This window comes from Mycteria americana, chromosome 6 (assembly GCF_035582795.1).
Source record: "Mycteria americana isolate JAX WOST 10 ecotype Jacksonville Zoo and Gardens chromosome 6, USCA_MyAme_1.0, whole genome shotgun sequence".
NCBI lineage: Eukaryota > Metazoa > Chordata > Aves > Ciconiiformes > Ciconiidae > Mycteria > Mycteria americana.
This window is the reverse complement of record NC_134370.1, coordinates 32918152-32945750: the sequence shown is the minus strand read 5'-3', so window position 1 is coordinate 32945750 and position 27599 is coordinate 32918152. Positions and strand designations below refer to the sequence as shown.

Sequence of the window (27599 nt, the reverse complement as noted above, 5' to 3'; positions counted from 1 at the left end):
AAAACATTTGTTACTGCTACGCTAATACCAGCTGTTAAATTCTCTGAATTGCCATCTTGACTATAAAATAGGGTTCTGGGGAAAGGAGAGATCTGAGCATGGTGAACTTTTCTAGCAAGAAACGGATAGTTTTTTTGCTCTAAAAAAAAAAAAAAGGAACGGTAAGGGAATAAGTGTTGAAATCCACAGAAAAAAAAAGTACGGCCCTCAGTCCCAGTAACTGGTCTTCTTTGGCACTTGAGAACGATCACAAGTAGTTTGCCTTTTTATTCATATAGAACAAAATTTACAAAGTCATTCATACATTTTTGTTTTGTTTTTTGTTTTGTTTTTTACTGACTTCGAAAATTGGGAATATTCAAAATACACTTTTACCCACTTCATTCTTTCATTATTTACAAGTATATACAAGAAAAATGTAAGAGTTTGTTTTTTCTTTTTTTTTTTTTTTGTTGTTTCTTTTAAATTTTGTATTAAAAAGCTCTGCTGGTTGTTTTACTGTTTGTTTTCATCATATGGATGTTCCATGCGAGGGCTCCATCGCTTCTGGAATGACTCCCCCTGGCACAGACTGAAATGACATTGGGATTGGGGTTTTCACGGGACTCTGGCGAAATAGTCCTCCATTTGGCGACCTGTGTTTACACTGTATGGAGGGCATAGTGGCTGAGCTGCTCAGGGGCAGCGGCAGGTTGCTGCCGGAGGCAGCTGTAAGTGTCCTGCTGGCACCATGAGTTGTCTGTTCTGGTAAAAAGGTGGTGACAGAAAGTTGCGTGTTCTGGTATTCGCGTACCGGCTCCAGGGTCTGAGTTGGCTGCATGCCACCAATTTCCAAGGCTGAGATTTCAATGGATGCTGGAGAGATTTGCTTGTGGGCTATGTCTTCATCAATTAAACTGTTCATGCGTCTATGGACCTGCTCCAGGTTAACTTCTTTGTCCTAGTGAGGAAGAAACCAAAACGATCAGTCCAAACACAATCTCCAATCCCATCTGGCCCCCCTCCACTTCCTCTGTGTGACAGGAGTTGCTGTTCACTCATTACATTGCTTCGATTTCATCTGTGCCTATGCAAAACCTCGAGGTCTGCCCAACATCTCCAGCTAAGAAACATATGCTGAAGAAAACACCAGCTCAATTGCAGCCTGCAAAAGCCCCTGATGTCAATATCATCCTCCTTGGAGGTAAACCGATGGCTTCGGTTCAGCTAACAAGAGCTGGCACCAGGGACCAGCACATCCTGCAAGCCCTTAGCTCAAATTGCACAAGCCCAGAAAAAAAGCATATGGCAGGCAAACACGTTGGGACTCCAAATTCCAGCGAGTAGCTTACCACCTTGTAATCGCAGGACAGCTCACCACTGTCTCATCTAGCTGCAGTGAATTTTCTATGGAACATGTCAGTAAAACACTGCGCACAGCCTAGCTGACTTCAGGGTAGTTGCTTCATGTGCCAAAATCTACCGGTCAGGGGTTGCGGTGATGAAGTCTTCCTTTCCCAGCAGGAAGCCCTGGGTCACCTACGTGGCCCAGACTATTGACCTACTGAAACAGCACTAAGAGAGACACCTGCTCTGTGAGCCCTGGGGAGAGGACCGCTCATTTGTGTTTTGAACAGTTGCGTGACCAGCTACAAACTGTCTGTCACCTTGACACGTCATCTGGTAAAAGTTTGTGTCTGTGGTTAGAGCTTGGGAAAGCAACACTGGTCTTCAGAAAATGCGTCACCATCTTCTGAGAATGCATTGGCTAAGGGTCCCAGAGTGGTCTCCTTGAGGGACTTTCAGTACTACTTGTTCAACATGTTTTAGCTTCCATGAGGAGATACGGCCAAAGAAATTGTCTTTAAAACCTGAAGCAGCAAAGGCCTACAATGGGCTGTTTATCACCTCAGCGCGACATTCAGGATGCTCAAATTGGAAAGCAACAAAACTGGCAGGGTAAAGTCAACCACCTGGGATGCTGTATGACTGAACTGTAATAGCTAGCATTGTATTGCCAATAAAAAGGTATTATATTATATAATTTCTCTATATTTCATAAAGCACAGCTATGATCTGCAGTTGTAGTTATTTGGTGCAAGTGTAACATACAGCAGACTAGCAGCAAAGCATCTATAAAAGCCCAACAATCCTGGAACTAGAGAAATTCCCTGGTCTGACAGAAACCTGTAATTACACTAGGCAACCAGCAGAATCCCAGCCTAGGAAATAGGACTACCTTAAACTTTTGTGTTCCAGTAATCCCCGATTGCCCACAGATCAATGTGTGCTTAGATGTTGGTTAAATCAAACAACAGCAGCCTTACAGATGCTGTGACTCATGAAAAAAATAGGCTGTGGGAAGAGAGAAGCATAAGGTGTCACTGCCACCCACTCCTCATGATCTTTTGCCACTGGTGTTCAGGTGGAGCACAGAGAATTACAATATTATTCCAGTGGTATCTATCCACTGCTATGCAACTTTGCTTTCACCTGTAAATTGACATTCAAGTCAACTCCAAAGCCCTTGATTCCAGTCAATGCCAACTACAGATTTGATTCTAACCTTGTGATTTAACACCACTTCTATATTACTCAAGAACCATTGGATTTGCTGATCTCTGCTTGGATTTGGAAATGAATTAGTGTTACATGATGATGAACCCAAACCTGTGTCCTTAGCTTAGGCTAAATCCCTATTGATTTCAACTGGAGTACAATTGTTCAACAATTACAGGGCTGAGCTGCACATTGCACCTCCTTTGCTAATCAGTGCAAAATGAATTCCTATTTCATTTACATCACAAATCCACCAAACTCCCAATGAAGCTTCCAGGAATCCTGGGGATATCATCTTCCTCACCAGAGAAACAAACTATTTTTTTTTAAATACTGCTTTTTCAGCCAAATCCTCTAATCAGATATTTTTGAGTTAGAGAAAATCAACGGACAATAAATAAAAAATAAACTTTTGTGGCAGAAAGGGATCATGCAATACTTGATCAGATAACCACTGCAGCTGCTTTAAGTCCTTCTTGCCAACAGCCGTACCTGACCTGTCAGGCTCTTCATTCAATAAGTTAGACAGTACACCAAGCTGACAATAACAAAGAGGCTCTTTCATAAACTCTGTAGCAAGGTAAATTAAGGATTTGTGGTATAATGGCCAGAGGATTACACGGATTTAATTCATAATTTTATTTATTTCTATTTATTGAAGTAAAATTGTGGACCGGGGGCAAGTGTGAGAAGTGTTCATAGATTATGCTCCGTTGGGAGTAAGGGCTCAACCTCCATGGGCGGGTTCCTTTTGCACAGCTGCCTGGCCACATACTGCTGTGTTTTCCTCAGCTGTCTGCCAACGAAAGCTTGCTGCAAAGTTCTGCTTATCCGCAAACCTCAGCTACCACAACGTATAATGATACCCACATCTAAGGAACCTACCTCCCAGAAGCCCGTTATATAACGCTTCTTTAGGTACCCTGTACTATTTCTTTTCTCAAAAATGCTGTTAACTTTGATTTAGACTCCTAGGTTGGCATTGTAGTTATCTGGGACCCACATTCTTGATAAGTCTCTACTACAAAATAAGAAAAAAGTAGAGAACTCAGGGTAGAACTGAGCAAATACTAGAACAAATTTTCCTAAATAAGACTTTGGAGAAATGTTCAGGACTCATTTGCATTTTTCTGAGCTTTTGCCAAATACTACTGCTTTCTTCACATCGTTTCAAGTGAAAATATACATCAACATTTTATTTGTATCTTTTGATTGCAAGTACATCCTCAGTGCATTCCATCCTGCTTTGCTACAGGAACAAATATAATGTGACTGAGATAACTAGCCAAGCCAGAGGGAAAGGTAGGGTTTCAGTATTTACAACATGCAGTCATTAACTCTTTGCAGAGGAAAAATACATTTGTGAATTAAGTGTGCTCTTCACTTGGAGCATCTGTGCACAAAAGGTCATAAAATTCAAAGGATTAATTAATCCTGGTTATATATTTAGCTTAGCTCTTCTAAGATGTAAACTTGAAGAGCCACAGATGGGATGCTCTTAACAGACATCTCCTGGTCCAGACCAGAGGGGTTATTAAGGACTATATCGTTTGGAATGTTTCCCTCCGCTGGCCTAACAAAATTGCCCTCTTTTCTTCTACTATGCACAGTCTAGCCCTGGGACAGCATTCCTCAGAAAATGGTGGATTTAGAGTTGCTTATGTTTCACAATATAAACATATGTTTCACTGTGCTAAAGTTTTCAGTATTAAGAAAAACGTAATTCCTCCACACAGACATCACATTTTATCTACTACAGAATACTTTATGAAGTAAGTATAGAAGTAAATGCCTGGGATTTTTTTAAGAGGTAGGGGTGGGGATTTCATTTGCCTACTTCTAACTCTTTTTTCAGCATTAAGGACAACTTTCTGGCCTTATTAAGATCAGAGAAAAGTTTTTAAAGGTTTCCAAGAGCCCGGAAGTTCACATTATTCCTTCTTGTTGTTGTTAAAATAAAATGTTTGTAAAGGTTAAGGAAAACAACTCTGTCTCTGAGGAATAATAAAACCACATTTTTAAAGGTTCTTCCCTTTGTCTTATTAGATGAAGAGCAGCTAAATAACGAAATGTCAAGCTTTGTATGAAACTATCTTAATGCTGAATGATTCTTCAAATGCTTTAAAAAAACCCTAAGATAAAAATTAGAAACCCTTGAAAAGATTAGTTTGTCATTACATACTAGAAGACTGCCTTGCATCCCAAGATTTCCAGAACTGAAAGTTTTGGGATAGCTTTATTTGACAAGCCAAGCTTTCAGAATTTGTAAATTCTGTAACTCTCATCTTTCTTTTCCTTTATTGTTCTGGAAGATTCAGTAACAAAGCATATGTTACTGAAAAGTAACAAGGTAAATGGAAAAAGGGTTAAACAGTAATAAAGCTAGCAAAACAAATCTTAAAAGTTATGATGTTTTGCTCCCTTGTCAGCTCAGTGTTCGCCTTTATTTTTAGTTCTATAATTCTCAGTAAATATGAGCCATTTGTTATAATTTTTAAGCATTTAGTTAGGTTGCATTTTTTTTTCATTTCCTGAAGCTTTGTCACCTTAATTGTGAAACGGTAATGTAGAACTGCAAAAGATTTTCAAGATGCTGTAACTATTCTCTATTTTTGTATTTCACTATGACAAAATTAATGAATCAAAATTAATAAATTACTATAAATTAATAAATTGAGGCTTGGAACTAGGGAATGGCAGAGGCACCAGACCTGGCAGCTGGCTGGAAAAAAGAGGAGCCATAGTGGAGGCTGGCGTGCCGGTTTTGTAGCATAGAGACTTCCCTTACCCAAAGGAGAGCCCCTCGGGGGAAGCCTTACTGCTTCTCTTCACAAAGGTTTCTGGCTTCAGCTCCACTTAGCTCTCTTCAAGAGCTGAAAGAATGAGCTCCAAACTTAATACTTCAATGTCTGTGACAGACACGTTACCAAAGGTTTCTTCTCTTTTTTTTTTTTTTTGTACTTAATATGCAAAACTTAGTTAATATTATGTCACATCTCAGATGTTTCATGCCAATTCAACTTCATTTCTCATATATAACTACATTGGATAATGTATATGTTTGTGTTGCCAGAAGGAGATCAAATATTTTTCCTTTGCTACTTTCATAATTCTATTTTCAATATTAATGTTGTACTCCAGACAGATCAGTTGAAGAAATTAATCAGTGAAGGGAAGAAAAAATATCACGTGTAAGGAAAATGAATTATAAACACAGGCTTATCCTCCGCAAGCTTAAGGAAAGCAGCTAACCAAACATTGCTTCTGGTCAGGAAATCATCTTATTAATAAATACCAATTTAAATGTCATTCTTCCCCAATGAGTTTGAGTTCTGGAAGGGCAAATGAAGGGCATGTTGCTGATACATCCCAAGCACTTGATCATGAGTGACAGGTTCAATGGCCTATGACTGACTGCAGGAGCACACCGGGGCAACCGTTGGTATGGATTTGAAGGATGCTCACCAAAATTATCTGGGAACGACTAACCCTGCACAACCGTACCTGCAAGAAACTACGACTCCCTTTAAGGGCTAACCAAGTTTGGCCTTACACGGAGAGAAATCATGGCAAGATACAAAGCAGACAGGATGATTTAGAGTAATCAATATTTTTTTCTAGCTTATTTTCTGTGACTTTTGACAGTGGGCTCTAATAAAAGCATGTGGGTAGTCAGACTGAAAGAATATGAAACTACTTGGGAGGTTTGGAGTCAGTTAACATAATCAAATTTGAGAAACATCTCACTGAGTGTTGGAAAGGAGCTACTGGCTGATGTTTGCAAGAAATTGCCTACATCACACTAAACACAATTAATTCAAAGGTAATACTGTTCAGCTGCCAGGCTTGCAATGGCTGCGATTTTCCAAAGTGAAGATTTTTGAGAAAAATATTTTTATTAAAGGCACTAATGTGGCCTCTTGTTCTTACTCGTGATTTCTCTGATCTTATCACAAAGTTCAAGAGAAGCCACTTGAAGAGATAAAAATGTTGCAAGCTGACGAAGCAGTTTCAGTAAGGCCAAAAAGAAGACAAATGCCCAAAAAGGAAGGCCAAATATCTGCAGAAATTTGATGCTAAAACTATGCCAAAACTGTGATAAGTTGCATCTGCATCCCACATATGCAAATAAAACCACACTAGACTAGAGGAGAAGAAAAAGACTGATGGTCCTGACCCTAAATATCAAGCACTAAAAATTCAGAAACGTTGCCAATATGGGCCGACAGGCACATACACTGAGGGACTATCATGAATGCGTCGATACCTCCTGGTCTGATGCTGATAACTGTGCCAAGTATTAAAAGCCTGTTAATGCAGTTCTTAATAAGCCTCAGGAGATATGCAGAAAATAACGCTTGAGATCTTTTAAAGTAATATAGTCTTAATCATCAATCATGGCACATTTCTGTTTTGTTTGTTTCTTTCTTTCTGTCTTGGGTGACAATATGAAGGATTATCTTTCAATGAGAGAATGAAACCAAGACATAAACATTAATATTACATTTTCATTCTGTGAAACAACTATTTAAGAAAATAAGGCAATTTTGTGATTAGGACTGGGGTTCAAAATTTGAATCAAGCCCCAGCCTCAGACAGATGTTTCCTCTTCTGAACTTGACCAGGTCACATGCCAGTCCCTCTACCATCCATATAAAACACCTCTTAACCCACACACACATGTTAAAAAATACAAGTATCAGCGGTCATGAGACACAGATGATGGAGGGCACACATGTACCCAGGTAGGCAGAATGGAAGTCTCTGAAGCACTTGCATGCACAGACAGACATACTGCATAACTGAAAAACAAAGCAGAGAAATAAAACTGAAACAGGGATGTTTCCATGCTCACGTACCCACAGGCTATTCTCTTCTCAGCTCAGCATCAAAACCCACAGCTCCACCCAGCTACCAGCTTCTGTCCATGGGTTTCAGACATCATGGACTCAAACATTTAGCTTGTTAAGGAGAAATGAAGAAGCAGCAGTTCTGCATATGTACATTTGTTTAAGATTATTTTGAAATTCTGTATTCACCCAGGGTCATAATCATTACTTTCAGCTGCAGCTTCTGCACACGTATAGCTGTAATTTTAATTTATTCCAGGAGGCTCTGACAGAGTGGCAAAACCAGACATAATTGGCTTGCTCAAGAAGAAAAAGCAGTGATGATATATGTAATAGATGTGCTGCAAAACAATGACAACACAGTATGGTGTTATATTAATACAAATAACCCCTTTTTAATACGACTCAGTTTGCCACACTCATTATTCTAGAGATTTCGCAGTCGACAATGCAGTGAAATGCAGACAGACGTGTAAACAGATGCAGCGATGATGTATGTTTGCTGTCATTAATTTAACACAGGCAACTAACCTAGTCAAATAGCTCTTAATGTTACATAAAATTTGCTGAGTGGTTTCTAACTGTACTTTGCTAGATGCCGGTTTGACCGTAACAGTATCTTATTAGAAATAAGTACAGATGCACCTCAAGAGTCTACTTGAAAAACTACTTCTACAAATTGGCCCAACTCTGAAATCAAGCTTCTGCTGTTATAAGTAGAAACTATACCATGTATTTTAAATTAGCAATTAACTAAGCTATCATCCATAAAACAGTTGTTAGAAGAATGCATTGAGAATGACATCGGTTGAGGTCCAGTAGACTGTTATCCAATTGAAAGGATAAAAGAAATGAAAGAGTTTTGCAATATATTAATTTCATTCAATGTGTAATCATCTTCAAAGAAACAAAACTTCATAAAAAATTATGTACAAGAGGACACCTTATTCACTAGGTGCTCTCCTTCACCAAAGAGCAGAAATTCCTTTATGAAGAGACAGTAATATTCTTTTCCCTTCTAAGTAAACCTGGAAAAAAGTGAGAAATAACAGAATACTGCAAAGATGATGTTAATGTGATAGAAAATCTTTCAAATACATTGCCAAAGTTTATTCCCACCTACCCACAGACAGAAAATATCTACAATTGGTGACAGTAAGAAACTATTACCAAAAACCTAGAGACCAGTCAAGTAACAGTGACTTGCTACAGAACTGCTACAAGTAGCAAGGAGCATAATGAAGCAGTCCATATCTTCCCACATTCACGTTGCCCCCCTTACCCAGGTTGGATTTATCTAACCTAAAATCACATCTAGCCAGGGATCTAATTCTGAACATGGCTGTGACTGTCCCATAGTCCGTGCCTGTGAGCCTTGTCCAGAAATGCACTGGACAATAAGCTCCCCACCAGGCCACTGAAGCTGACGATGCACACCAATTTAAACCAGCTAAACATCTGTCTTTGTTTTATTTTTTCTCTTCAACTGCATCTGCATGCTATGGCACTGTGTGAATAAATATGCAGGACACAGTACCAACGGGACAAGCATCGCACATTAGGTGACAGCATGTAGCCCCAGTCTCTTGCAGTGATCTGCTCCCACATTCATCACAATCCATGAACTAAGTGCATGATTCTCTCTAAATCACAGAGACACACTGGCTAGTCCTCACAACCAACAGCAGACTCAAACCTGCAAGGTAAGAGGCTGTGATAGCATCCTCATTTGTTACTCAATAAGAAAGGGGACATTCAGCCTCATGCTGACGTATTCAACCTTAAAATCCTTACCAACCTTGGTTCACAAGCATTAGAAGCTGGTAACTCAACTACAAAGAAAATTAATGACTGGTTCACATTATACAGATGTTTCCACAGTTGTCATGAGGTTAAAAATAAACAGGATAGTAAGAGAATGCAAAGAAACATTTTTCAACACAAGCAGCAAAATGCAGTACTGAATGAGTGCTGGTTGATGAGCATGCCAATGTCTCTGCAAAGGAACTCTTTTAGGAGAAAGGAGAACTTGCACATGGAGAAACCTTTACTGTGCACGCACTGCATATATTGTAGTTACAGGCATTTACAACAACACGAAGGTTAGGTTCAAGGGCAGTTCCAGGGAGAGGTAAAGATGAGCAGAAAACTAGCAAGGATTCATCTGTGCAGGCATTTTCAACAACAAACCAATTATCTGTATGTTTATTATAAATTCTCACCATGCTTCTGAGGCCCAACCTCACATCATTGGCCATCTCCAGATAGAAAGGGAAAGGAAGATGTGGGGAGAAAAAAAGGATCAAGATAGTGAGGCTAATAATGTAATTAATATTTCACTCTTTTTAGCAAGCATATGCTTATTACTTCTTATACTTCTGGTTTGAAATAGCAAATTCTAGGCACTGCAAACAAAGAGGATGGTCCTGAAGAGGGTGGTGTTTTCACAATTCAACTACATCTAAAATGACCCTATGAGGTGACAGATTATTCTTTTACAAAATAAAGATTAAATTCACAAAGGTTCTGTTCCAAAACTCACTAAAAATTAATGGATTTTTTATATTGCTTTACACAGCTTTTAAATCCTAAATTATTTTCTAGTCCATAAGGGATGTAATTTTTCATTCTACTGAGCCCAAAGCAAAGCAATGCTACCCTTTAACGGTCTGATTTACTCCACTGGAGCATCAGGCATAACAGATTGCTCTATCATTATCCTTCTTCACCATCCCAGCCTAGTCAAATTCAAATCTCAAAAGTTCCCATTTTTTCCTATTATGCCAGGAGTACAAGAGACAGTTGGCACAGCAGACACAAGAAGTTGCTTCTACAACCTGCTTGATGCCCAGCAATCGTTGCCTTGCAAAGCCTCTCCTCTCCACTCCAGCTATGTGAAAGCCTTAGCAAACTCTTACTCCTGACTATTAGCCACAAATGTTTTAATTAAAAACTGAATTTTGAAAAGGTTTTTGCACTCCCCATTCAGGGCTGTATTTTGGAAACTGCCCAAGCTCCTATTCTGACATGAGAAAAGATATGGCCAGCCAAATCATTAAAACAGCTCAGCATAATAAAGATCTGGCCACCAGTTTCCCAAAACAGAACTCTTGCATACTGAATACTTCTGAAAAAATAGTACTTGTTATGTTGAGTAAGTCCAAGTAGGTCTTTTCTATATATGTGCTTATAAATGTGGTTCTGAACTTATGCAACATCATAACCAAACCATCAAGTTTAAAAAAAAAAAAATATATATTTTCCACAATATTAGTACCTTTGATTCTTTAGTATTTTGCTAATATTGAGCACAGATTATTTCACATATTATAAAATGACTTAAATTCAATAGATAAATAGATTTATAAATTGCTTGTTAATATTATTGTACAGTAAGTTCAATCTTCAGCAAATCACTTCAATGCAAATGTAACTTCCACTTTATGCTTTATACATGCTGGTTTCAAAGCAACTCAAGTTTGATTGTACACCACTAAAATGAATGGAAGTGTTTTGGTGATCAGGGTGAGATCAGGATCAAACTCTTATTTAATTTTATGTACATGTTTAAATGCTTAGTTGGATTAAGTCCTAAGACACTTTATAAACCACAAAAATGGAAAAAAAATTGAGAAAACAGTCACATTTTATGTTTTTTATTTTAAACTTTTACTGATTTTGTTATTACTCAACATTCAACATCCCCTCAAAAAGTCAACTTTAAAATACCACTGTAGGCTGAGATAAAATATACAAACGTTAGCTCCATAAACATTGTGTGAAGAATCTAAAAGAATCTGACACATTAAGGCTCCAATTCAGTAAAATACATAAGCTCATGCTGAGCACATGAGTAGCCACAGAAGTTCTCTGGGACAGGTGATGTAATGTAACTTAAGCATCACCAACTAAGAATGTAACTTAAATTCATCACCAAACTGGAACTTTAAACAGGTTGCTTCTTTCTGACTTCCCTGCATGGCAACATTCATTTTTTAAGCTTATTTCTGTTCAATTATTTCCCACCCCGCCAAGGTTTATGCAGAGTAGGTCCAGATTATACCCCTAAGAATCCCATTAGCAGGCTTTTCTTATAAGACTGAGAGAAAAATTAAAGCAAACACAAAAATCCCTTCCTTGCAGCTAGGGAAATATGCTGGAACCAAACTTGAATACTTCAGTACTGCTTTGGGTAGCAGAAGCCTGGGCCCAGTGTCATTAGTCATAGGGATGACATGTCACTTTTAAATCCATTACAGCCTTGACTTAAATCTATGGTGATCAATAGCAAGAGTTGACTGATTTCATTGGATTCTCAATGAGCACACTGTCTGTGACCAGCTATTACAGAATATCGGCTTCACTGTTAGGGACCTCTAAGGAGAAAATCTTGTTTCTTCACTCATGTAAAAAGCCAGCACTGAGTTAGTCAAAAAGCCCTTCCAGCTACTATCAATTTCTGTACAAGGCAATTTATATATTATATCCTCCTCCTCTTTTTTTTTTCTTTAACTGACTCTTCCAGCTTATACTTCATCATCAAACAACATTAAACTTTGCATTCCAGGATGACTGATTCCTAACACCACTTTGCTGATTTAAAAATGCTAGTTAAACGAAGTTTCTCAGCTTATTATTCAAAGCTAGTTTGAAACTGAATTTCTAGATGGCATTAAAATGCATTATTTTGCCAGTGTTTGCATTATTTATTTTCCCCAAAAAACTTTATTTATTCTTAGAAAAGTAGAATACAATACAGTGGTACAAACAAATGATCATTTATATGCAACTGAGCAAAAAATGTACAAAGATTTCAGACATGTCATAAAAATACAGAAAAAAATAATTTAAAATAAAAACAAGATAAAATATAGAGGACAGGCAATGAAGGGAAAATAAAATATCAGTTTGATGATGTCATGTTTCCTTTCACTCTCAAAAGGAACCATCCTGGGGGAAATCAAATTGTCAGCTAAAAAGATAACACCACAAAGGAGACAAGGTAAATGAAGTGACAAAGAAAAAGACAAGGAAAGTGAAAATAATGGTGAAAGCATAAGACTCTTTAATAATCAAAACCAACACTGCTGACACCGTGCTGAAGGTATGGAAGCCTCGATTGCCATGGAATAATATCTGGTTGGAGAACTGAAGTGAGACGAATACGGTGCAAACCACAATTCTTAGCAATGACAAATTTTGATCCATTGGACTCATATCTGCTAGCTCGTATTTCCACTTCCAAGGTACACTGGGTTTCATAGTCAGATGCCAGAGGAGAGTCCTAGTAGGTAACTTTCACGACTGCTAAAGCTGCAAATATGGATTTTTGAGGTAGGCTGGAATTTGCATATCATCAAACATGGAAACAGGGGAACTTAAGGCAGATCATAAAAGGCTGCCCTGGCCAGAGATACAGGTTTTCTTTCTTTCATCCTGCATACTGCCAAGATATTTGTGATGATTTTTAAAGTAATTTTGCTACCTCTCCCTATCCTATAGAGCTGGACAGTATTGCAGAGTCTAGACTTTCTGAGATTCAATAACGTTTAAAATATTATTAAGCTGGGAGTAGCAGGAAACAGGAATGGTAAGATGCTGTTACTAGTGCACAAGTCTGTTCCCACTCTGGACAGTACCTGAATTGCTGCCCCCTTTTAATCATTTAAAAATAAAAAGTGAAAATAGAAAAGTGAAAAGAGTCTGTTGAATAAAATGGTTTTGCAGAAGCATGAGAAAGTTAAGAAATCACAAACTAGCTGTGAAGACTGTGATTGTTAATGAATTATAAATTTGACACAAGTTATGAGGCAATGACTAGTAACAACTCAGGAGGTGGAAAGTTATGCTATTCTTTAACCAGTAAAAAACCAAAATCTTCATGCACTACAAAATCACAGACACACTGGGTACAGTTTCTGAAATGCTCACATTGCTAGGAGTAGCACAGTCAGTTTGGAGAAAATACATTTCTGATTTATAATATATATTATCTGAACTAAGAAAGAATCAAACCAAGAATTTCTTAAGATTATTCTAACGTTGTCTTTCACGAGCTATATTGACAATAAGTGAACCAATATCAATTTTTATGGAAGACGCAACAAGTATCCGTTCCCAGTAAAAAAATCATCCTGTATAAGTGACTAATTTTCTTTGACGTAGGCTTGCCTGTTAATTTGTTTTTAGTTAATAGCTCTTGTGCACAGTGAAAAATAGGGGAATTCAAGTTTCTTTCCATGATTAATATATTTTATCTTTGCGTCTAAGTTTTCATTGTTTTGGACTATAGTATGTGGATTAACTAAGAGTGCTTTCTTAATAGTTCTGAAGAGATCTCAGAAGTAATAATCTTCAAGGGGAATAGTACATCACAATAAGACATAGCTGATAAAGCACAGAGGATGCTGGGGAGTCCATTGCAGTAAGCAGCTACACTTGATCATAATGACAATGAAGATTTGAAAACTGTCTTTCGGTGTGTCAAATGGAATAAAAGATACCAACAACCTGATGATGTGGCAAAGCCCTTGGCAGTTAAATGATCCAAATTATATTACAGCTTACTGATATCATGAAATAAATGCATAGGACTCATACCAAAACATATAGAAATCCAGAAATAATTATTGAAAGCTCGACATTTCTATGGTACCAGGTTTTGGTAACTTTATCTGATTGCTCAGTTATTCAAAAGGAACATAGAGTGACTGAACAGAGATTCCAGAATAAATATTGTCATTTTTTATTTTACAACTCTCCAAATTCTGAAGCTTGTCAAAGTCAAAATATTACGTATCAGTATTGCAGGCTGAGTAGCAGCTGTGTAAATTCAAGATTTTAACACACAGAGATACATGTATGAACTGGCTAAATTTCACTGTGGGTATAGAATGGCTGGATATTAACAATAATTAGGAGAGGATGATTATAAATTCTAGAAAATCTGATTTGAAAAGGATGATCAAATGTAAATTTTCCTGAATTAGATAATAATAAGGGCATTTAAACATTACCAGATATCTTTCCAACTTAAGAGATTACAAGCTTGAGCCCTAATAGAAGAATGCAGCATGGTGTTGCAGCTATGCATTTTTTCCTGATGTTGGAGCTAATCTTTCTTTTGTTAATCTGATTTGATAAGGATTAAATGAAGAATTAAAGGGGATAGCATTAAGATTTTCACAGCAGAACTCATTAGAAACATTTTTACAAATCTGCTTCAAATAGAATTAAAATATCTTGTATCAACATCCTGAAAAAGAAAATCAACACAGCCTTCACTCTTCTAGCAAGAAATTTCACTATTCCTTGCATGAGAGAATTGTGAACCAATGACAACTCTGTTCTTGGGAAAGTAAAGACAGTCCATCTTCCCTGAATGTTTACCTTAATGAACTGACTTAATGGGTAGAAACAATACTATTTTTTTAATCAGGTGGGACAGATTTTCTTCATATGCAAACAATGTAAAAAATATTCCAGTTGGAAGTAGTCTCCATCTGACATAGCTCTTCCTATAGTCTCTCCAATGTAGATCAGATATTCATGTCAAAGTCCAAGTTACGCTGTCAGATTTCAAAAGATAGGCTTCCTGTTCCTGCCAGTCACATAGTTAACACTACATTTTCACACTCATTGTAATTAAGAGTTGTGATTTACACCACACAGACATCTGAGTCCTTGAAAACCTCAATGTACTGGCTAAGGCTAACCTCCACAAAAGCCAAAGGAATACAAAGTGGAAGAGGAAAAGACAACGAACTGGCAAATATCAAAACCTTAATGTCAGCTGAAAACATCTCTCCAATGCTAATGAAGGCTGTGCACATTCTTCTAGCCATAGACTTCACAGACCCTCAACATACAGAATGATAGTCTCTAAAAAAATCCTTTCTCTCTCTCTCCAGCAAGCTGCATGGCTGCCCAATCCTGTCATAAATCTGCCAGAGCGGCCATGCATCCATCTTCCCAACACCAGTTTTTGAGTTGGCAATTGTTGGCACGATACAGCCTACCAAATGGGTCAAGCCAAAGAGAGAATGTTACACAAGGGCTCCGCAAGTTATGACGACTCCTCATTCAATCCTGAATCCGCTGTAATTTTCTGCAACGGATTTATAAAGCTCCTAACAGGGTAAGAGTCACAGAAGCCAAACACTGCCTCCTTGTCCTTCGCCTCATGAGGTGACTTCTGCATGAGGTGACACCAAAGTCTAATCTTAGGCTGCAAGAAAATCAGCCCCTTCTGTGACCCTCCACAAGCTCTGCATTTCACAGAAGCAAATGGCTGGGAGACAATCCAGTTCCCACAATTTTGAGGTGATATCACAACACTCGTGTTTTGCCAAAGCCTTCCCAAAAGCAGAAGATGCTCAGCAGCATGAGTTAGGTTTGCAGCTGTTACTGAACTAACGACTTGGCTGGAGTATCAGATGCAGTCAAGAGGCAGATTTTAATGTTCTGTATATGCTACGTATGCCATAGCTCTGTTATTATGGCTATTGCTGTAGAAATGCTGGATAATATGCAGTGACAGAAACGAGATATCCCAAATACACTCCTTGTGGAAATCAAATCCTCTTTTTGCTTTTGTTCCCCTAAGCAATGCTCTGCCACTGTTCCTGACTCAAGCAGAGGGGTACCCAGGACTCAATGCTCGCCTCATTCCTAAATCCTGTCCTTTCCAAAGTTTTGAAACTTGGCTCTCCTAAATACGTTGAAAATCTTCAACCAATCTACACCATCTCTTCTGAAACTTGGCTTCTCATCTTCAGTAGCCATCAGCAATCCCACTTCAATCCCTCCTCACTAGTCATACATAAATAAAATATCTCTGCCCACTAATCTACCAAGAAATAGCTGCTACATTGGTTTGCTAATTTATCTGAGTGGATGTTGTGGTCACTGTGACTGGAGCCCCCTACGCCCACCCCTGGCTCGCCCTGCCGCGGGGCGGGCAGCCATCGGCGCGGGCCAGCTGGTCACGTACCTGCTCCTGCTGTGGTGGGGTCTCGGCCCACGGAGAGGGACCGGAGCCACTCGGTTGCCACCCCCGGCCGGGGACGCCGCCCGCGGCTGCTGCCGCCGTGGCCAGGCCGGCTTCGGGTGTGCACTGGGAGCTCGGGTTACGGTCGGTGTAAGTTTAGATCGCAACCGCTACTTGGCTGCGTCACGGTGAAGCAGAGGATCCCTGAAGACCCTGCCCATCCCTGGCGCTGGGCCACGGTCGTCCTTCCCTCCGGCTGCTCTGATCTGATCCAGAGGCTGATCTGATCTGATCTCACCACCCGCCTTTCATTGTACCCAGCTGTCCTTTTTGGGGACCCCTCATTATGTTCCATCCTGTCTGCCCCACGTGCCCTCCTTATGCTTTCCTCATGGCCAGCTCGGCCTGTAAGCCCTCATCCCTGTGCCCTCTCCTCCGGAACATGCACTTTCTCGTTCAACCTTAACACCTACTTGCGCCAGGGCTCCCACTGACTCTGTTCCCTCTTTCTTGGCAGCACCCACATCACTGACCCTTTCTGAGCCTGTTTGTGTGTGAGTTTAATTTGCCTCCCTTAACGCAGACTGGCTGCGCTCTTCAGGGCAGACCCAGCCTCGCACACAGGTGATCTTCCCAAGTACAGCTTTACCATATGGGTAACTTTACTATACTTTAAAAAACGGAAGCTTAAAAGTATTCTATCGTTTGTCACGGAAACTGCAAAAGAGGATGTACAGAGCAACCCTAATCGAGAATGCACTGGAGGGAAGGAGGAGGAGGAGAGGGATGGGAAGGGGAGAAAAGATGGGATGGGGTAGCCAGGGATCTGTAATAATCCTTACAGATATAAAAAGAGAAATGAAGGGGATGGGCAAAAAGAAAATATTTAAAGTCAAGAAGACAGATCCTTTTTCAGAGATGGAAACTGAGTATTTAAAACTCCTTGCAATAAAACAGTGAATTATTTCACCTTACCTATATGAAACTCTGCTTTTGGGGCATATTCTCATCTCACTTTACAAAGATGCACAAAGGCAAGTCCCTGAGCGTAGAGAGGGGAACACACTGCAGGGTATGGCAAGAGGAATGCTCGTGCACACGCAGCACGAGGACACTTCAGGCAACGTCCCTGCCCCTTGCCCTGCCAGGCTTTCAGAGTGGGCAGTGAACCGTCTGCTGCTAGGGTTTAGGCTTTAGCAATGCTGACATGGGGCAGGGCCTTTGGGGTTACAGCAGGAGTGACTTCTGCAAGGCAGCAGGGCAAAATGCTACAGTATTTAACCAAAGAGCAATTAAATATGCACTTCTGTTCATATGAAAGATTCTTTATAAGCAAGAGTACCTACTCGTGCTCTCCCTGTGCCTGCTTTTGGAGTGCTGCGTTGTGCAAGGCGGAGACATCCTTCCTTTTACCAAAATTTCCCTTTAGCTATTGTACGTTGTGGAGCCACAGACAAGTGACTTTGCAGCTTTGTCCCACAAACACGGAACAGATGTTTATCACCGAGCGCTTGATGGACGAATTCAAATGGGAGAAGCGGGAACTGAGAAGAATGGAATCTTACTGATAAATATTTCACAACATTACAGACTGTAACATATATCTTTAGATCCCATTTGCCAGAATTGCTTACAGGTGATAGGAACGCCAATTAGTGCAGTACTCCTGGCAACCTGAGAAACATAGATTGGAATTGATGGGCTATGTACTATTTTCCAGCTGTAGTGCAGCTCGCTGCTATTACTTGCTTGTAACAAACATGTGTTCCAAGATGAAAGCACCTACGAACGCCTCAGTGTCTCCAAAGTTACAAGAGGTTAGTTTATTAAACGTTTAATCTAAACAAATACAGGCTTCATGCAAGACAGATCTGAGTATGGACTGATTATTCTATCATAGCATTGCTAACTATTACTCACTGCTGTGCACGAAAACTTCAAAACCAAGAAGTTCTCAGATATATTTTCCTGGGTAAAATATGTCACGTGAAGGTCGTTTTACTCAGAGGCTCGTACTTTTAGAAATAAAACTGATTTCAAAAGAAAGGAAGCGTTTAAACAGTGTCATGGCAATATGGCTTGTTCAGTTAATAACTAGCTGGTTTCTTTTTAATTGCTCGTGTACCTCTTCAAACTCAGCCTAGGTCAGCCATGAGGGAAAACAGCCACCAGCTGCTGGCAGCTGCACAGCCTGTGCAGGATGGGCATGGTTCTCACAGCGGATGGATGGGGTCTCAGATCAGAGAAAACATTACCACAGATGGCACAACTGGCTGCCCGTGACTGGCCTCCCCATCACTCACAGCAGAGAGGCCGAGGGCATGTTTCTGAACTACTCTCTTACCCCTAAAGGTGGTCTCTCCAGGTCAGGGTTGAGGCACATTGGTGGGGCAACGTGGGGAAGTTTGCACTGCTGCTGCCTGTGCTGTATCTGCTCTATAAATAAATAGAGGACTTTAGTCTCCAGGGCTGTCAGTTTGGCACCTTCCATGTGCACAAAAGACATGTTTTGGTTTTTTTTTATTTGTTTAGAAACAACCACCCAAAAAGTTATATGCAAAGCTTAGTATGGCAAATCAAAATAAATCAAATTTATTGTATGAGAGCACCTAAAATCCCACAACTTCCACTCGCTCTCTCTTTCTTTTGTGTTTTCTACTTTTAATTGTGATAAGAATAAAAGTTATGGACCTCTTTCGGTGTTTCTTGATGACAACGGTTGCTGTTCCACCACAACTCCAATGCTGCCACCAAGCATGCAAGAAGAAGGCCTATTGCTAAAATGCAGAAAACGCCTGCAAAACTGTGAAGCTTGAGTGCCTTCCCATCTGTCTGTGCGTTGGTATGGCTATTCAGGTCACAACGTCCCATCCGTGGCCACCATTTCTGTTTAAGAACATCCAAATCTCCGCTTTCTTGCAACTCTAAGATCCTGCAGACATTTCAAAAGACAAGTATTATTTTCAATGATAGTTTTTCACAGTTTTTTGGTCTTTTCCGTATGTCTCATAACTCTTAAATCTACTGTCCCACAATTCAAAGCTCCATCCCACCACCACCACCACCGTGTAGTATTCTTCATCTGAAACTCAGTTATACCAGGATTTCTTTCTACTCACAGCAGCAAGTAAACTCCACTGGGTAACTTTAGTAAAAGAAGATACTCAGAAATTCCACTGCAATGCAAGAAGCATTTCCAGGGGAAATCACCATATTCCAGTTCGGCATGGCTGGTCTGGCTACATTCAGCCGCAACAGCTGGTCCCACTAGTGAAATGCTCAACCCACTCTACTGCTCCCACAATAATTTCAAAATCACGTGAGACTAAACATGCTACTATTTGTGCGCCACAGCACAAATCTGTTTAAGCAGTGACCAACTCATTTGCTTCAGCAAATGTAGTTTATTCAAAACGATTTTACTTCAATGCTGTTACTTCATGCCTGAATTACTGTGTTAACAGTTGCTAATTAATCATTGTTTTGCCTCTTGTGAAGTGTCCCTTCTCTCCATGAATGATTCATTTTGGATTTGGTTTGATAACTGTTTTAGCTGTTTACTAACAATCTTTTCTCTTGAGGCAGCTTTGTCTCTGGTTATGCAGCTGGAGTTTTACCCCTTTTTATAAAGAAGGAGCGAGACGAGGAAATCTTGCTTCAGCTCCCTGCCTGGAGCAGAGCACCCGCTCACCTTCTGCTAAGGCCACACATGCCTGCACAACTGCATGTCTTCATTTCAGTGTACGTATTCACATGAAAAAGATATTCCTAGTTGATCACTAAATGGCATAGTCTTATAGTCTCATAGTCTTGGCAATCCCATGCAATACTCAGCAATTCTTGTTTTCCTGTACCGTTGGGAGGCTTCGACCTGTCTCTCCATCCTAAAGGGTAAACCAGGGCATTATTACTTGCTTACTGTAGGGAGCAACACATTGTTTCATAGCCTGCAAAACGTAGCATGAATCAAAGATCTCTCTTCAATCTCTCCCCTAGCTCATACAAAGCTCTGAGGACATCAGTCCTTTTTCTGCCGGAGGCAGAGCTGCCTGGAGGTGTGAGGCCACACGCCACCTCCAGTCCCCTCCTCCCTAAGCACATGCACATGGAGCAGAAGTAGCAGCTTTGTTGAAGCCTGAACTCGTAACCTCTCTGCTGTCGTTTATTCACTGTCCTGTATTCAATAATTGCCAAAATTAATGTCAGCCACAAATGGGATACCTTGCTGGTTGTAGAGAGGAATCCTATAAAACAAGCTTTGTTTCAGTTTACCTCTGGGAGAAAAGATCTCTGTAGGGGCTTCCATGCTGGAGTGCTATCCCGTATCCTTTGCTGCTGATGCTGTTTCCAATGACTGTCACAGAGCATTCATCATCCGTCAGTGCAGCATATTCCACCACTGTCACATCCCACAGGAAAGCATAGTTTCCTTTCTTTGCCTGTAAATACATCATGAACACAACAAAATCTGAACTAAACTACATTTCTAGGTAGGAAAAAACCAAGCAAACAAACAAACAAACCAACCCTGAGCTTGTCATTAGACCATGGTGGTATTTCATTAGGTCACAGTTTATCCATAGACCTCCAACATCTTAATACATTTCTAACGCTCTTCCCTCCCAGCGGTCTCTCATCCACATCAAACCTTGCTAAAATGTCTTCCATTTTTAATAGGAATACATAGGATAACATAGCCAACTGTAAGTGTAGGCAAGGCTTACATAACAGGTAATTATCAATGAAAGCTATTGCCTTAGCTGATGAAATTTGATGTATGTTTTGTAGGAGACATGGATTAGCAGGCATGTGACCGGGTCCATGCATTCATGTAACTAGATGGGTACTGTATGAGCACTAAGCGGTGCTTCCTAGTCATCACAGTCACCAAAATGGTAACTTTACAGGTTTCCTCATATTAATGTGTAAATAAACAAAGCCCTTCTGAGAGCTGTTAGTCCTCTAACAAAAGGCATGCTCTGAGCTTAAAGAGTTCGCTCTTTTTTTCACAGGTAAGAAGAGTCACCAGCATCTCCTATTATCTCAGTTTTGGGACAAGTATTGTTTTATTTTAGCACACACCCACGCAGGTGTCCTTAAATGTCAGCCTTAATTGGGATTCAAACCAATGCCTGCACGCAGTGCATACGATGAATGTAAATCACCTTACTTAACATAAGATGTAAGAAACATCTCTGGATAGGGATTCAGTAAAGAAAAAGACATCATTTTGTTTGGTTAAAGTAATCATTGGTTTCCTAATATATTTAAGTAGTATGTTTTTAAGTCTCTAGTGAACATACAGAGCACAACGGAACAGACGGGCTGGAACATCTAATGCAAATAAATGAGTAGTCACGACCGTAGACTTCCAAGACTTTTTTTTTTTTTTTTTTTTTAAACTTCGGGTGATTTCAGATCTTTCTTTAGCTCAGAACAAAGCAAGACAGGGAGTGGAAGTCCTGCATATATTTCTTTATGGGAACTGAATCACTAAGCTCCCCTAGCAAATGCCTGCAGCTCTGACACAGAATTAGCTCATCCTTCCACATATTTTCCATTTTTGTGTAAGCTCAGTTTTTAATTCACCTGTAAGCCTATAAGACTCCCTTAGTTATTTTATTATATTGGATTCCTCAGTTGAGTAATTAAGCTACTTTTACTTCACCATGCTTTGATATAAACCATAGCTTTCTGAAGTCCCTGACAGTTGTTTAAACATGACAATAAATCAAATGGGTGAGTTATCCTCTAGTGGGCAGAATCCAGGGAAACAAAGATTAAAGTATGTTGTCTGTTTTTTCTGTAAGCTTCTTGCCATGATCCACATCTTTCCCCCTCTTCCCTTTTATCTGCATCAAGGCAATTAAAGATCCCCAAATTCATTTGCTTCTGAGTTAAACCAGAGTAAAAATGTTATATCCTTCCTCTTTGGTAAGATTTAAATGAGCCTATACTGACCACTTTGAAAATAATTTTTTGTTAAGGGTATGCCACTGTTGTGGGTTTGTCCCCACTTTCTCCTTTGCCACCTCCCTGGTCAGTTCAGAGTGACAGTAATTAATGCATATGGCCTCAGACAACTGTTGCCATACTAGTACAAAACATCATTAAAATCTAAACTACAGTATGGGCCTTACAGGAGTTATTCAAATAGGAGCCACAGGACTCCACTGTTAAAATCATACATTGATTTAGCTGACACAACTTATTAAACTAGCATGTTCATAAAAATATATCTCACTTAAATGTCACTGTATGAAACCGGACCAGAGCAAGACTTCCACATCTGCATTGTAATACTATCCCTGGCTGTCTATCTAAACTGAAAATAGTGGCGCAAAGGAGGAAAGAACAAACAAATCGCTCTTTACTATATGCGACAGCCAGAAAAGGCTTCATAACCTATCAACACAAGGATGTGTAAAAAATTAAGGATGGCAAGGGAGTGATTCCTCAAGGCATCTAGTCTATATTCAGCCAGCGACCTACATTCTTGGAAGTCTAAATTATGCTTTTCAAAGGTATTTTCTGAATGATCATGTACCCATAATTAACTGCATTGTTAGTGGCAAATCTCTGCATCTTGCCCTCTGCTCTTCCTGTGATGGGCTTTAACGATTCACATTTTATGCTTTCACATCTGCGATGGTGCTGATAGGCCTCCTACCTGGCTAGGGAAAACAGGCAATGGGCATCAGTCCCACTGCCATTCCTGGAAGGGAAGGACCATCAAAAGCCCTGTTTTTGCACATCTTAGGCAGGTCGTGTTCTATGGTAAATAGTACACAGGCTTTTACTACCTATGATAGAAAACTGCCCAAGTTCATGTGTGTTAAAAATATGTACTCATGGGACCAAAGACAACGGCATTTGTTACTGTACACAGAATTTATTCAAAATCTATGTTATTAGAGAACAAAAACTTGCCTGATGGATGTACAGAAAGAGAAGACCCAGAAAAGATTTGGCCTAAATCACTGTGCTAAAACATGTCTTTCATTTTTCTGGTGGTTTTTTGTATGTTTGTTTGTTTGTTTTAAATAGTTGTATCAGAATTGCTCTGTAGATCATCTTTTCAAATTTACAATTTACAAAAGAAGATCACTGACAACATGTCATACATTCCTCATCTTTTTCTTAGTAATACTTCAGGAACAGAGCCTTCCTCAAATATTCGATTTCAATTATAAGGCAATGTCTAGAGAAAAATCACATTATTGATTCTACTTTTCAAGCCTCGGTTTTCTGTATGTTATTTTATATAGAAGAGCTTTGTACACTGACTTTCAATGTTAGACAGCAGATCTTTTGACAAGGTCTACTTCTCTTGCATTTGCAATGTTGCTATCCTAAGTTGTGTCCTACAACTGTAAGTGGTCAATAAAAAAAGTCTACCAGGTCTCTTCATATCAATTTTATATTTTTTATGACATAAATCATTCTATCCTGTGCCATGACATCTGTAGAGCATTATTTCTCTAACAGCCTGGTCATTTTAGCATAAACAGGAATCTGAGTTTTAAACTCTTAGTTATGCATACTTCTCAACTCCCAGAAATACTGGATGTAAGACTGTTTCCCCTCTCTGATTGTCAAAAACAGAATCTCCAATGATCCCTTTTTCCTAAGGGAAGATTTGTCTCTTCCAAAACTTCTTCCACTTGTGTAATTTTCTTCTCTGAAGAAATGTTCATTGCATGGAAAGCATCCTTATGACCAAATGTTTAGTTGCGGTCTAAATTCAGCATCCTTCCCATCCTTGTAATATCTGCTGTGACAACTAAGCAGTATCATTTGTTCAATTTAAAGAATTTGAAAAACATATGCACAAGACACACAACCAGACACATACATATGTGTGTTTGAGATATGGTTATTTTTTATGTACCTTCGCTAGGCAACCAGTAAAAGCCAAATAAAATCGAACTGACACTTATTTTCAACCAAAAATCAAACCAAAACTTTTTAAAAGTAGTTTAAACTTTTCATTTTTGTCATGTGAAAGAATGCATGTGTGCACATGTGTGTACCCATTAGCTTCCAGGCCAGAGGGGTACTGGAGGTAGGAAGACTAAGAATTGCAGGAAACACTTGGCAACCCATGGGATGTATGAGCAGGAAACATATTAAGGCTCCCTAGTTGCATATGACACAGATGTACCTACCCATGCAACCGAGTCCTGACCACAATACAGCAAAGATCCATATCCTCAGGCTCTTGCATTCACAGCTCAACCATCTAAAGCCTGCATTGTATACTTTTAGGGCCCAAAATAGAATAAAAATATTCTAGTGATCAGACCTCATTGCAAAGACAATATCTAGAGAGAGCTGGTAAAAGGGAATGTGGCAAATACCAGCTGAGAATAGGTAAGATAGCTTGAATACAGAATGGCTGAAATGAAACACAGAATAATTAGCTAAAATTTATACTTTAGACTTTTAATTGGCTTTCATATTTTTCCCCTTTGCTATGGCCTTATTGCGACTCTCAGCATGCAGGCATATTGCAGAGCAAAACAAAAATAGCTCAGTTAAACATTCAAAAAACTCTTTAACAGAAATTCAGCCAAAGCAGCACTCATTTATTCCACTCAGGTGGAACTACTGTGATGGTTTACACCAAATACACCAGATTTATCTTTGGTTGAAAGGTTTAAGAAAACAGATTTAAGAAAAAACGAACCCCGTAGGCAATACTTATATTAAAAATATTTCTTCTTCACAATCATAAAAAATTAAAAGGCCAAGGAAGATTGCCTCCTAGGTATAAGAAAGACCACAAAGAGATTAGTAATACTTCAGTAAAGCGGTGAGCAACCTCATAATGTCACGCTTCAACATGGAGGGAGATAGAAGAATATTGTTCAAAGGATCCTGGTTTACTGATGGTAAAACGATGTTTTTCCAAAGAAAGCATGGTAAGAAATAATAATACCTTGAAAAAAGATGAATTCCAGATTAATCACTAGTATGTCCATGATTTATCTGAAACTTTATCCAAAACCATACTAAAGACAAAAGTGCAAGAATAAAGCAACATTCATCATTAATTTACTGCCAGAATGGAGTGTCAATGTAGCTCATCCCATTATATGGGTGGTATACAGTGGTAGCTATATGGTACCACAGAAATATCAAAAAGTGATGTTTACATTGGCATTAGTGGAATAGTTCAAAAACATGCCTGGGTAACATTTATTATCTATAAAAAAGTGCTTTAAGAGAAGCAACACAGTTCTAATAAGAAGAAAACATGCCATTCAATCCTGTTCAAATGATTTAAAAATTAATATAATTAAGGAGTCACTAAAGGATGTCATATATTCAGGCTTTAAGGAATCATTTGCTTTCACTCCAAAGGCTGATTTATGAGGACCCATGAAAACACATGGATGAGCAACCACAATTTACAATATAAAATTCATTGTGGACAATAAAGTATTGGAAAAAATAGTTTAAAAAAATCCTATTCATTGAACTTGTAAATTACTTTTACTCTCAAAATAAAAATGAACAGAGGTGACTTCAACAAGAAATGCTCTGATTTAATGTTTAGCTTTCATTAAGGGAAAGAAACCTTTTGAAGGAAGCAAAAAAGGGAAGGAATAAACTCTTACTGTGCCATTGCCTAAATCAATGATACATGCACATTTTGTACTGTACCTGGTTTTGATCACTTCATCAAAAGTCATATAGAGGAAGAAAAGAAAGGATTCAGAGTAATTTTGGCACCAAATTGACTGGGCAGGGGAACAAACAGTCTCCACCAACGCATTTAAAGAAATACAATAACAGTTTAATTCTCCTATGTATATATAAAGGATATATATATGGGAATACATAGGGATCATATTACTACATTTGTTCAAAGCAAAAATGACTGCCCACAATGAAAAAAGCCACAGGTTATTACATATATTGTGGTGACTAATAATTACCCCGAAGAGCTGATTGCCACCAGGTATTATGCACACGGTTTGCTGAGTTTTGCAAATGGCTTAGAAATGTGTGCAATTCCAATGCCAGTGTCCACCTGGGATAAGACAGCAGGAGCTGCATGCTTCTTGGGGATCTGGGCTGTAGCTTGACCCAGAAAGACACTTCCCATATGACAGTGTTAGTCAATCTTCATCTGTTATAGTACCAGAAAACTCAAGTGGCAAAATAGCATTTTCTATGGACTGGTGGATTGTCTGGTAACCTCCTCTTAACACTATGTAGAGACATTTATGAATAGGAGGACGTTTTCCATCTGCAATGCACTTTCAATTGCCTTGGGACTACAACAAAAGCAACTTGCCCCTCCGGCTCTGAAATGTCCTTCTGTCGCTTGTGTAACTTTGCAGTGCGTTAATGCCCTTTTCGTGGCTCTACCAGCGTGGCAAAAGCTGTGCCTTGACAATGGGAGATGGTCATTGTGGCTATAGGGACTGCGCTGTGTCTGAAGAGAGATCTCTGCCATGGCAACCAAATGCCACAGAAGCTTTCAGGACTGTCTTCCACTATTATCCTTTTGTTTTTAGCCAGTCAAAGGGAGTAGCAAAACCTCTGGGAAATGGAGAGAGGTAAAGGGAATAGAGACAAACATCTGAAATACCTGCCTGTACCATAAATAAGCAGCACTCTCCTGTTTTGCATTGAAGCAGCATTGCTCTGTTTGTAACTGCAGCTCAACTGCGATGCTGTCTGAAGAAAACGGAAAGGGGAAGGAGAGGAGAAAGCGTAGTAGTGATTTTTTTTGCACTGTGTCAGGCAAGTCCTCATTCAGAAAAATGTGTTAGGGATCTTTTTATGCTAGAGAGATTTAGATTTCCCATTTCCTATAAAATACACTTTTAAGGCACATTTACATTTCTTTCACGTGACAGTACATGTTTACAGATGGAAAGTCCCATTTCCTTTGCTGGCATCAATTCTCCTTTAGAAAAACAGAATTTCTAGCCATAATACATGGAAACCTTCTCTGTTTATTCAAAGAGTTCAATGAGCTAGGAACAGCAACATTTAAACTATAAACACAACAGTTTAGTTGACAATGTTATTAAATATTAAGCCAAATTTATGTAGGTGTCTAATCAAATAGCAGCTTTGGTCAGCTTTGGGGACTGAAGTAAATTTGGTTATTGTTGACGTTAGTTGAATGAGCTGATCAAGTTATATAAAAATCACCCTACAATACTGAAATCAAACTTAATATGAAAAGTTATTATCACATA

At 39.2% G+C, this 27599-nt stretch overlaps 1 protein-coding gene across 7 annotated transcripts in view; it reads right to left on the bottom strand.

Moving 5' to 3' along the window:
- Nucleotides 1-246: 246 nt before the first annotated feature.
- The window catches only part of GRID1 (glutamate ionotropic receptor delta type subunit 1), a 563457-nt gene continuing 536104 nt past the window's right edge, over nucleotides 247-27599 (bottom strand). For 4 of the 7 annotated variants that reach the window (XM_075505260.1, XM_075505258.1, XM_075505259.1 and 1 more), the window contains exons 14-16: nucleotides 20650-20816; nucleotides 19069-19309; nucleotides 248-940 (exon numbers count right to left, since the gene is read on the bottom strand). In XM_075505260.1, the coding sequence (XP_075361375.1) occupies nucleotides 512-940; nucleotides 19069-19309; nucleotides 20650-20816 (837 nt within the window). In that variant the 3' untranslated portion in view covers nucleotides 248-511. Of the gene's footprint in view, nucleotides 941-18721; nucleotides 18809-19068; nucleotides 19310-20649; nucleotides 20817-27599 lie in introns of all 7 variants that reach the window. The other 3 variants (XM_075505263.1, XM_075505262.1, XM_075505257.1) reach the window with 3 other exon arrangements.